The sequence below is a fragment of the Clinocottus analis genome, unplaced genomic scaffold, assembly GCF_023055335.1.
Source record: "Clinocottus analis isolate CAN_PGR_092001 unplaced genomic scaffold, fCliAna1.0.p SCAF_5, whole genome shotgun sequence".
Classification (NCBI taxonomy): Eukaryota; Metazoa; Chordata; class Actinopteri; order Perciformes; family Cottidae; genus Clinocottus; species Clinocottus analis.
Window position 1 is genome coordinate 6314049 of NW_027176207.1, and position 12777 is coordinate 6326825.

The following is a 12777-nucleotide window of genomic DNA, read 5'->3' on the forward strand; positions in this document are numbered from 1 at the left end:
GGGCCTCGCGTTTAGCTCCCAACAGTGGCCCGCCATTAAGTATGTACTTAGTAGCCTACTTTATGTGCAGGAACAACGTTGTGAGAGGTTCAGGACTGACCAGGAAATAGACCCGCCATTTTAACACTGATTGAAAGCAACCCAGCAGGGAGAGGATGTTAAACACAGGACGGAGTTCGCGTGGGAACCAAAGTCAGCAAGACCGAGAGACGTGTCAAGGCAGACACAGTTAATGGCACAATACCGGCAATGACATATGTGGACTCCAAAATAAAACGCTCGAACTAACCCTAACTTCACATGGTTTAAAATGAATATTGGTGAACCAAATTACAATGGTTCTTTATTTTATTTTATTTCCCGAAAATTAGGCTTTGTACCTGTATATACCTCCATAAGTAGGGCATAGTTATTGGGGACTGAATATGGAGCAGGTCACCAACAAAACAAAATGTGTCATTGTGGAAATATCTAAATATATTGTATTTGACTAATAACGATGCGGGTCATATTTACAGGTATGGGGGATAATACAGTCGGCTACTGTCTTTATTATCTCCTACTTTCCTCGTTTTTTCCTCAATGGAGCTTTTATTGTGGAAGACTCTGTCCGGAAGTAACATCTATTTTTCATTCTGTCCGTCTCTCCAACGATACTAAGGTATGTGAGACTTGTACTGGAAGAGGAGAGAAGACTAGACGTGAGTGCTCGACCATAAGACTGGGTTGGTATCTTACTGTAATGGCTGCTTCGTACTGCAGCTTCAGGCTTTACCGTCAGTCCGCTGGGGTGGTTCTCCCAGTCGGTAGCTAGCCGGTTAGCTTCCTACCGAAATGCATCGCTGGCCGTCGTCTCATTATTCCGTCTCTGTCTCTTGTCTCCAGTGTTGTCAGGCGGCACAGATCCCTTGAAGAGCGACACGGTCCACAGAAGCAGGACTGTCCCGCTGGATTTGCAATCGTTTCTTTACCGGCGACTGTTCACTTTATCCGAGACGGAATGTCTGGACAGAGCATTACCGACCGGATCACCGCCGCACAGCACAGTGTCACCGGCTCGGCGATAACCAAAACGGTGTGCAAGTCGACCACACATGAAATAATGGGGCCGAAAAAGAAACATTTGGATTGTAAGTATCATATTAATTAAAACTTGCTATAGCTGTAACATTAAGTATTCAATATGGTTTGGCATTCTTTTTTACAATGTAATTTGTATAAACGTCAGAATTTTAATGGCGTGGCTTGTCATTGAGGCCTGCAAAGACATGGAAGTGTTAAGTTCTTTTAACTCGTACATGCTGTGTTAATTGGTCTTCTATTCCAACGAACACGTGTGTCTATAGAAGTCCAATCAATGTCTGGTTTATTCGACCTTAAACCGCAGCCATGCGTGTGGTGCTTGACAAGCAGTCCGCCAATGGCATGGATCAGTGTTAGCAGCTAGTATCCTTGTTCATGTTAATTCATTGTAACGCGTTATCATTTTGTATTTGATAATATTGTTTATTAATGACCACGGCCCCCGAAACAGCCACACATTAAGCTTTGCACACGCAGTTAAACCCGTTCGGTCTCAGTAGGAAGGCGTGTTGACGAGCTAACGTTAGCTCTGCGAAGAGGCGCTGCAGTCAACATGACTTGAAGCAAGGTAACAAAAGAGCTCCCCTACTTTGTTGAACACGCTAACTTGTCTCGTCATACGACAGTATGTTTGCTTTATCATGAAACGCGCTTCGGTTCGCCACAGAGGTTAACGTCACACCGAAAAACTCTCCGGTGGTATTCCAGCTATCAGAAGGGCCATGACTCTTTCTGCTAAAACACACACAACAGCAGGGAGCTACGAGGAGGCAATTCTATGAAATACTAGCTGCATGATGAATTGTACTTGTCATGCTGTATTCTAGCACAACTTCACACACGCCAATATATATTTAGCAGGGCCTCAGCCAAATCCATAAGGGTATTTTAGTGTTGAGCTGTTCATGAGTTGTTAATGAAGGATCTGTCCAGCTGAATATACCTGGACAGTTGCTCTCTCTTAGTGCATTTGGATGTTCGACTGCTGGACAGTTGACACAACCTTTGCTCTTCCTGACCTTTTGGGTCTTGTTTGAGTGTCTATCTATCTTTCCCTAGACCTCCATGGAGCTGTCAGGGGATCCCAAGTCAAACAGATCATATGTATACATTTCCCTGCTTGGTTTTTGTTATCAGTTCATACTACTCTGCATGCATAGAATCACATGCAGCTTCGTTCTGTATAGCGTAAATGACTGGTTCCCCAAACCATTTGCCGGACATCAGCACATTGCTATAGTGTAAATTATAATAGTTTGTCAGGTTTTAAACATTGGCCTTAATCAAAGCAGCTGTTAACCCGGTTTCCAATGTAAAAATAAGTACTCTGACAGCTGAGCATGGATGTCCAGCTCCAGTCCGTATATAATTTAAACAGGGGCTAAAATAGCCATTATATATTCACATTTTGGCACTCAATGTCATTAGATGTAATGATGTGTTGCCCTCCAGGTATTCACTAACTGTGTATCATTAATCTTTCATCATCATCTTTTTTCATTCAGTTGTTTCTCTTCAGGGATACACTGGCTTAGATTTTGGCCTACATCTATTAGCTTTGCCAATGATTTACACACACACATACAGCACCAGAACTTGGTAGCATTTCAATCCACAAACATGCAGTGCGCCGACTCAGACAAATATTCATCATAGTTTAATTTGAATAGCAGGCCTTTTATATGGATTTGGAAGATTCTCCATTACTTTCCTGTGATATTTCTCTGAATATTCTCATGCCAGTTGCTTGATAAATAACTGAGCCTGTGAAGTGTGTGTTTCATCACAGTGCTTTTTTTCTGTGATACGAACTGGCTCGGCAACCAACAGTATGTTGCACGCTGCCCCTTGGTTAGATGTGGAATCCACTTCCATTTAGCTCATATTTTTAGACACGAAATGTGCCATGTTTGATGTTGGAGCATTTGGTTTTGTGAATAGCTACATCTTTCAATTGATGGAGTAAGCAGTACTAAGGCTGGGTCCCAGTGACCTCTGCAATACCAGACAACCAGGTGATATGTGGCTTATCTGTGGGACTGCTGAATGGAAACCTCTCTCTGAGGTAATCAAGAGACCCACTGCTGAGCAGGAATCTCGGTGGCGTTTGAGGTATTTAAAGAGGGCTGAAGGGTGTATTTGTGTTTTTGAATCTTCTCACCAGCCAACTATTGCCTTTTTATGTGCCTTGCTGCCCTTCCTGTGTTCCTGCAGTCTGGGTTGCAGGTGAGACATGGCCCGCCTTTGAGTTCACGCTGGACTAAAGTTCACATTCTTTAACACTGACATGCTAGATAAACTCAGTCACATAACTTAAGAGACTCTCAAGACTGAGACAAGTGAAGAACAGAAGTGGTGAACAAATCAACCTCTGCTGTCAGTTTCACCTTGTTTGTTTAAAGTCAGTGTGAAATTTCTTTAGGGAAATTTGGGTTCCGTGCAATTTTTGTTGCTTCACTGAGTTGTGATTAAATTATGGTCTGCACAAGTTCATTGCAGCAATTTTTCTTTCTTTTTTTTCATCCGCTCAATTGCCATTGGACATCATAAGTTTGTTACACACAGCTAGAGGTCCAAGGTCTCTCATGAAGGGATGTGTATATATGAAGTCAGCAGTAGCTGTTGACCTTTGGTATGGGCCTATAAATCTTGACTCATGAGGAAGTTATGTTTCGTAGGCATATGAATGGGCCGTTTAGTTCATAGTGCATTATTTAGAAGCTGCAGGTACCCAAGTGTTAATTGATATTGTTGTCACATGCTCCCTAATCTGACATACAGTTGTGCTGTTTTTTTCCTTCTGTGGTTGGTCTCCTATATATGTATCTCTTCCTGTCTACCTTCCCAGTTTAGTAGGTATGACTTTAAGCTAGACATCTGGAATACAGGCCATTTGTCAGTGTTATTTTGTTACTTTTGAAACAGACGTACAATTGTTCTCATATAGTTGAATTATGAGTGGAGCATACCACTGTCTACATTCAGTTTGGTAAGTGTCACATAAACAGCAAGAAACGGTGTTCTAAAGCTGTCCTGCTCATTTCAATAATGATAGGTTTTTTTTTTTCTTGAGAGGAATAGTCTTGCAGTAGTGATACTTGCCTTGCAGTTCTGGTACTGGATATTGCACCCCTTCCTGACATGTTTATGTAAAAATGTCCCCATACATGAATTTATCTCAAGATAGATAATGAAGTAATTGTTGAGAGAGGCTCTGCTTCTTCCACCGTTTTGTCCATTTGTTCACTGTGTATGACGTTTTTAATTGAGGCGCTTCTGTTCTCACAGTTTCACCCACACCTCTGACCAACATGCAAATCTGTATGGCATGAAAGATCTCATTTATGTCTCACCCGTTCTGAATTTGATTGTGCCTTTTGGTTCCTTCTCGTTCTCTGCTGGCACTGTAAATGAAAAAGTAGCATGTACAAGCAGCAGTTTTAAAGGTGTTAAAGAATGACATTTAAATGTATATGTTCTAAAGAATATATGGTTTATTTGAGGATGACTTACGGACTGCACTTTACCTTAACAAAAGTTATTGATTAGATATCGAACCACAAATCCAAGCAACCCTTCCTCTGTAGGTCGGCGTTCTACACCTCAGAGGAGATATTTACACATTGCTTCTCTTGAAGCCCCCGCTGTATTTTAAAACGAGGAAACTTGGTTTGAATAAGACATTATCTAACCCAACAGCGCGGCTCAAACGCGGGTAATAAATGAATGAATAGGAGTTTTTCCTGATCCGATGTCAGATCCTGGGACAGGGATGTTATGTAGGGATGTTATCTACCGATTGTAAAGCCCTCTGAGGTAAACTTTGTATTTGTGATTTTGGGTTATATTGAAGCACCAGGTGGATCTGGATGTTTTAGAGGACCGGACTGGGTATTCATGTCGCCTCCTTCTTTGTTGTTCAACAATTGTAGCCAACATGTGGGACATGACATTTGGTCTTTGTGGTATTTGTCCATCTCCATTGTTATTGGATGGCTGGGTTAAAAAAAAAGTGTCAGTGACCAGAAAAAAAATAATAGACACCCAGTGCTTCGTCATACGGCTTGTGTTTGTAGCATAACCAGCGTGGATGTATTTATTTACTTTCACTGCTGATATGTGGCAAGAAATTAGCAAACAAAAAAACAATGTTAAAAGACTCTTCCAGAACAAGCACACAGCATCTGCTGAAAAGTATCAAGCTGCAGAGGAGTGATTTATAAACTGCTGCAGCAAACTGACTTACTGAAAGTAAACATACTTTCATCCGCATAGTTGTAGTTTTAATGGAAGTAGATATACTTTCAGGAAGTGGATCAGTGAAAGTGGAGTTCCTTTAAACTCCACAGTTGTCTTTTCCTAACTCATGAATGTGCCTTCCCGACTTTACTTGACCCCGTGACATTGTCAGTAGAGGTCAAGGAAAAGTGTTCAGAATTAGACGTTAGATTGCTTCAGGGTAAACGGCTAACAGGAAGTCATTCCTTGACCCAACCCCTCTCAGGAGCAAAGGGGAGCTGTGCACAATCCCAGAAGCCACACTCTGCCACTGGAATGCACTTCCATTATCATGCAGTCATGTTATAATTATGTTATCTAACATTCCACAGAATTTCCAAAGTGAACTGCATCTAATTGAGTTTTGCTTGGGTGTGATCCAGGAAGGACGTAAGCACATTTAGCAAAGCTGCCAAAGTAAAATCTAAAATTAAAGTGCCGACTGCTGTTTCATGAAGCAGTGATTTGTACCACAGATCTCTAATTAACAGTCAGCGGGTCTTTGTATCGGCTCCATCTCTGGTGGTTGTATATTTAGAATTTGCAGCCTTAAACATAAAAAGCTTTGCCGCTGGTAGATAGCGATGTTTCTAAACTAACTTTATTTAATGTGTTTTAACAGATGCATTATAGTCACAACACATTAAACCTCTTAGCATTTATTAGAAGTTACTAACAAATGTAAACAATAATGTATAGATGTATTTAATTCAAAATTGAGTTATAACATCTGCTGTCATGTTTTCACCACGAGATCAGCTTTTTTATCCAAAGCGACTTACATCTTTAGTTATGTCCAATAAACCTGTATATTGTATTAATGATATGGAAAAAAATATGACAAATGTACAACCTGCTGGTATATTATATTTAATAATTCCAGAATATGCCCCTTGTTACAGTGCATTTAATGTGTGCTAAGTGGCTTAGCCAACATATGATAGTAAGGAGGAAACGGCATTATTTTTGTCATATCTGGCACACTGTCTCAGAAATTTTGCTGATTTGTTAGAATGTAGTATTTGCCAAGAGCTGTGTTAATGTTGTCTTTGGAAATAATTGTGCAAGAATGATGATTTTTCAGAAAAGCTGCATTTAAAGAGGCTGTATTTTTCTTTGGCTTAACAATTTCAGTTCTGTTTCATTTTTGGGAAGTGGGTGTTTTTTTTTTTTTTTCATGCACTCCTCAATTTCAGGTTGTTTTTTTTCAGACCAGTGGAAAGAAAACGTCCAAAATGCAAAGTGTAGGTGTTTATTTAATTCCTCAATTGCATATTTAAACATGGCATTTCAGAAAACTTTCACTACAAAAAATATTGAGTAATCAATTGGAGAAGTGTGGTGATTTATAAATTTGTTAAATTGTTTTCCCCTACTAATTGGATCAGTCTAAGCCGACGTTTCTTTAGATGAATGCTAACATTAAAATCGGCATTTAGGAACCAGTTTAAGATAATATAAGGCAGTTAAAATTGGTCAGCAGCTTTCATTTTCGCACTCGTTTGCTCCTCATCATTTTGAGATGAGACCTGTTGTGGTTCGGGGGACTTTGTCATTTAAAAAAAAAGAAGTGGATCCCTAGGTATAAAGTTTGGGAAACACAGTTTTAGAGTATATCAGATGGGCAAGATTAGAAACTCTGAAGAGCAAGAGTTATGCTCCGTGCTTGTACAAAACTAATTTCAGGAACACCAGTGGAGAAAGTCCCCACAGTCATTTCATTTGTGTCTAACGAGGCCTTTGTTGTCACATGAGTGGTCCATTATGTATGTAAAAAGGATAAAGCCTTTTGTGTGGCTTTCAACAAACACTGAGTAGGATTCATAGACCACCCATGTAAACAGGCCTCAATGGGCAGCACAGCTCACAGTACACCTTTTTAACATAACCAATTAAATGAAACAAGCTATTTCTATTGTTTCATTGATGTGGCTCATTGTGACCATATATCACTTACAAACCTTATTATTAGCCATAGTTAATTTTGGTGCCCTATTTGAACCTGCACCTCTTCTATCTAATTGGAGTCTACAGTTGTACCACAGGCAATAAAACACAATTAGAAATAAAAGGGAGTTTATGAGTGTTGCTCTGTTTCACATCGTGAGGAATCTATGAGGCCTGAAGAGGATCATTAATTTCCCTTTGACTATAAAATTCACATAAATATTCATTTACACTGTCTGCCAAGCCTCTTTTTTTCGACATCTGAAGGAAATGAATATTGGATAACTTGGATCATTCCCAGTTAGTCGCTCACAGTATTTTTCCATTCCTTTGACACATCGTCAACATTTGATAAAAGGTCATGTGTATTTGCTGTATGGATTCAGCAATGAGACTAGTGTATAGGCTTGTGCCGCATGGCGATCGTATATCGACGCTCGTTAATGTCAGTACAGTATTAGGCAATTTACTCTCATCTCTAGATTTTATGCACTACAGGCGTATAGCGATGTTTGTAGGGCAGCAGTATGTTTTACCCATTGACTCGTGCTGCTCAATGGGGCTCGTCAGGGAATCTTTTATTTCTTAATCGCAAACCAGTTTGTCATCTCTTCTCCATCACCTGCATTTCCATTCTCCACATGCATGCTCACCAAAAGTTTGCTGTGCCCTCCACACCACTGGATGTTTTCTTTTTGTTTACATTTAGTGCTTTAATTTTTGCATGAAGCTTTGAATGCATGTATGCAATTAGTGTTATTGTGGTTATACAAATGTAGTCCATGGTGCCGTTGCATTGCACTGGACTGCCCCGTTAACATAGAAGTACGCATCTGTGTAAAAAAAAAAAAAAAGATACTGAAATGAGAAGGGTCTGACATTCATATCTGGACAAGGTTTACGGATTGGCAGAGCAATGATATTCTGGTGGTAGGACTGGATTTTATTACTCCGTTGTGTGTGTGTGTGTGTGTGTGTGTGTATATATATATCTATCTATCTATCGATCTATCTAGATAGATGTATAGATATAGTTTTATTTTGTTTTCACTTCCTTCTATTTTGTATTTTCTTTTCATTGGTTATTTACTTCATTTTGGATATTTACTGTATGTATTATTTAATTGCACTTGAGAGTGTGGTTCGATCCTTCCCTCCTTCCTCGATGAGCCCTCCTGGAGGAATGTGTACTGGTTACTTGCTTTATCATGTTTGTTTATTTTGATGTCAGGGAGGAATCTGATGTGACGAATAAAATAAAAAGTATGTAGAAGATGTAAGAAGTATGCATCTGGAGAGAGAACTATACAGCAAAATTCAGTTTGCAACTTTCAACACAGAAATAAGTTTTCCTCCTTGTCTTCCCTATTCTGCATCCGTTCTCATCTAACTCTAAGTCATTTTCACCTTAATATCTTCTCGGATCTAAAAAAAAAATGTATTTAACATATTCTGTTTCCAAGTATACACTCACCACATACTGGATTAAAGATTGTGGCATCATAGGTTATTATCAAGTTCAAGTTTGTTTGAGGCACGGAGAGAGGGCTTTGTGTGCATATAGACAGCCTGTTTCAATCATCAGTCCAATGGCTTTGATGGAAAGGGAGACCAGGAGGTACTGTATTTGCTTTCCTCTCCAACCAAATGTTTGTATCTCACTGTCATGGCAGCCATGCGTTTGTATGCCTTGTCAGTTAACAGATCAGAGGTCCTCATGTGGATATAGTGTGAAAAATAAGGAGACTTCCTGGGTAACGAGCAAGACCTCCTCCAGGATAACGCCTTGTGTTTTCTGTGTGGATATGTTGTGATCTCACTTTCTGAAATAAGGCCAATACGTCCTGTTTTGATATCTCTAAATTAATTTTCGTATTTTATTATATTTTCAGATAAGTTAATTATGAGGTGTATTAGAAGTAACAAGCAACTGATGAGATCATTCTCTCCTATCAAGTTTAGTAACATGTTCCTGTCCCTTTGCTTTCCTGTCGTGTTTGTTTGTTCTGATGGTTTCTGTTTACCTAAACTCTGACTCACCAGCACTACCTTTACCTCCAGTATTTGAATGATTGTTCACAGTATGGCGGTATAAAAAGGAACCGCTAAAAGAAAATGAGAACGAAGATGTCTGCTTTCCCAAAACTGCCAATTTGTGTGCTCCAGCTAAGGTTCTTTCTCTTCTCTCTTTCTCCTCCCTCAGACTTGATTCAGTGCACAAATGAGATGAATGTGAACATCCCTCAGCTGGCCGACACACTGTTTGAGAGGACCGCCAACACCAGCTGGGTGGTTGTGTTCAAGTCCCTCACCGCCACACACCATTTGATGGTCTACGGCAATGAGGTCAGCACTTCACTGACAACTGTTCTCCAGCTTTGCTATGAAGGATATTTGTTTATCTGATCACGGTTTCTCCCCTGTACAGTGACGGAATACAATATCTGCATGGGGTATGTTACATGGTCACAATTTCATTGTTCAAAAGCCTCCCTTGATGTGTTTTTTCTGCAGAGATTTATACAGTATCTGGCCTCAAGAAACACACTATTCAACCTTAGCAATTTTTTGGACAAAAGTGGCCTCCAAGGTAAGTTACCAATTCTGTTTACATTGGGCAGCAATAAGCCAATACTCTTATTAATTATGACCCCTCTCTCTGTGTTTCTTTGCAATGTAGGCTATGACATGTCAACGTTCATAAGGAGGTATAGTCGCTACCTGAATGAGAAAGCTGTGTCCTACAGACAAGTCGCTTTTGACTTCACAAAAGTGAAAAGAGGGTAAGGAGCTTTCTCTTCTTAGCTTTCACTCTAACTTGCTGTGGTGTTACCTCATGCGCCAGAAAAGTGAAACCCCAGAGAAGGGTTTCCTTCAGCCCTGTGGTAGACAAGGCTAAATGATACTGAAGGATAACATTGCACAAGTTGTATTTCCTGCTAAACACGTTTGAACAGTTTTGTTATCATTTTCACAAGCTCATCAGATGTACGCAGCATTTGACCTATGCAGCACCATTAGGTGGTAAAGGAGTTGCTGTTATTGCTTCACTTCCTGTTTTTGCTTCACTTCATCATGTTGAAATACTCCTGAGTTTTCTTTTTACCAAATCTTGTAATGTTTATAGATGTAACAATGCTCTGTGGTGGGCTGGACATCAAGGGGTCTAATGTTACTGAACATATGCTATTATTACACTTGCATAGTGTATCTATAGTTAATAATATCATATATAGTTAAACTTCTAAGTGTAACTATATATATTACTCTGTCCAGTGGGACTGTTGCAGATTTGTACATTGCATTAACAAACATGACTCTACTCTGCAAGGAGAGACAGTCCTACCATACATATGAGCTCCGTTTACAGTACAACATCCTGAACAGTCAAGACGAGAAGCCCAAAGACATTTGTATGCAATTGCATTTGGTTTTCACCCCACAGGTCTGATGGAGTGATGAGAACCATGAACACAGAGAAACTCCTCAAGACTATCCCCATCATCCAAAATCAGATGGATGTGTTACTCGATTTCAATGTGAGTGCTCAGTATGGGCTGCACTGCCTGACTTCTAAAATGTATGGCTGACACTTGAAATCAGCTCGTCTTGCGGGTGTCGGTTGGTTTTCCTAGTGCTCTCTCTGAACTTTGAACTTTGTCAACTTTAAACTCATGTCAACACCTCTACCCCTCTTCTAGGTCAATGCCAATGAACTGACAAACGGCGTGATCAACGCAGCCTTCATGCTTCTGTTCAAAGATGCAATCCGACTGTTTGCGGCGTACAATGAGGGAATAATCAACCTCCTGGGTAAAAACAAGCCTTTGGGTTGGCATGCCATTGCTAATTCACTTTCTGCTTTTCCTCATATCCTATACTTGAAGATGTCTATATGTATGATGAGGGCCACTAACTAATCTAAAAGACTTCTACAGTAGTGCTCAATGCTCTTGATCATAGGATGGAACATTAGTATTTACTATTCAAATTTCACAACATATGTATGAATATGGATTTGTTTACATTGTTTTCATTTCCCTTTGCCCTGAGTCCCAAGATGGATTTGATCAGCATTGATCATGTCCGCTGACGCCTGTTAAATGATGTGTATAACCTCTGGAGATACTGTACCCTTAAGACTATGGATTGTGTCCTGAAAATATACACTTAAAAATGTAGCAGACCAAAGCAAATTAAGGGAAATGATGATAGTGTTTTTCCTCAACTTTTTGTCTGTTCCTTAACAGAGAAATACTTTGACATGAAGAAAGTCCAGTGCAAAGAAGGACTCGACATCTACAAAAAATTCCTGACAAGAATGACTAGAATCTCAGAGTTTCTCAAAGTTGCAGAGGTAACCAGGACCCTGGATTTAGAAAAGGTGACTGTTCTTTTCCCATCCAAATCTGATGGTTTTTGTTCTCTTCCTGCAGCAAGTCGGAATTGATCGAGGGGACATACCAGATCTGTCACAGGTGAGCCTCGATGCCAACTCTAAAGATGACTATTTGGATTCGTTGCAATTACTTTGACAAACTTGCCATAACATTACAGCACTCACCTCTTCACTGGCTTTGCTTCACTTAAACCAGGAGAATGGCCAAATGGGGGTATTAATTGATAATATATATTGCATTATTTATATAATGTGTCTAGAATATACAGCGTGGCAGGTATTTGTGAACGGCTCACTAATGTGTTTTTTGGCTTACGTCATCACTGACTAATATCAATAATGATTAGAAGGATCCTGTCAATCCTGGTTTAAATGAGTATGTAAAGCAGGTGCTAGTGCCTTATTGTAGCCATTACATTGATATGTAAAGCTCAGTTGACCAAATCAAGAAAAGGTGTCATTTTGGCTAACTGTCATCCAGCCAGGTCTATAGTTTCGGTTTTATGTGCTGAGCTTTTAAGGTATAAACCATTGACAATGTGCTCGCAACTCCAATCTACTGGAGTTGAGTTGAACTCCACTCTCGTCTATGGAATTTGGCAAGCAAAAGTTTTCCAAGAGGTCAACGGCTCAAGACCTGTGGGCATAACACCAAAACTACTAGCTTACAAATCTGGTTTGGGTGAATGGACCGTTCAGATGTCTGAGGAGCTCATGATTGCTTAAGCCAGTACTCAGAAATATAATAAGCACATTTCTTTCACCACTGAAGTTAACTGCCTACAATGAATATATATGCTATGCAGTCATTTAGTTTATCCTGTAGCTTAGTGACACTTCGAGGACTAAAGCTGGACCATAATGTGAATCAAATGACTCTCATTTAGAGAGAGAGAGAGAGAGCTTGCATAGAACTCTGCATTATTGTACAAACTCCTTGTAACTTGATAAGATGTCTCATTCAGCATTTTATTTTTGGCTGTTAGAGTATTACGGTGTTAAAAAAAAAATCACTCAAGACCTTGTAGCAAAATCATTAAAACAGGAACATTTATTTGTTGCAAGGAAGG

At 39.8% G+C, this 12777-nt stretch overlaps 1 protein-coding gene across 14 annotated transcripts in view; it reads left to right on the top strand.

The window, feature by feature from the left end:
- Positions 1–625: 625 nt before the first annotated feature.
- The window catches only part of picalma (phosphatidylinositol binding clathrin assembly protein a), a 29878-nt gene continuing 17726 nt past the window's right edge, over positions 626–12777 (top strand). For 12 of the 14 annotated variants that reach the window (XM_068599860.1, XM_068599866.1, XM_068599867.1 and 9 more), the window contains exons 1-9: positions 638–725; positions 886–1130; positions 9512–9654; positions 9823–9898; positions 9989–10091; positions 10754–10847; positions 11010–11121; positions 11559–11665; positions 11745–11786. In XM_068599860.1, coding sequence (XP_068455961.1) covers positions 1001–1130; positions 9512–9654; positions 9823–9898; positions 9989–10091; positions 10754–10847; positions 11010–11121; positions 11559–11665; positions 11745–11786 — 807 coding nt within the window. In that variant the 5' untranslated portion in view covers positions 638–725; positions 886–1000. Of the gene's footprint in view, positions 726–885; positions 1131–9511; positions 9655–9822; positions 9899–9988; positions 10092–10753; positions 10848–11009; positions 11122–11558; positions 11666–11744; positions 11787–12777 lie in introns of all 14 variants that reach the window. The other 2 variants (XM_068599861.1, XM_068599863.1) reach the window with 2 other exon arrangements.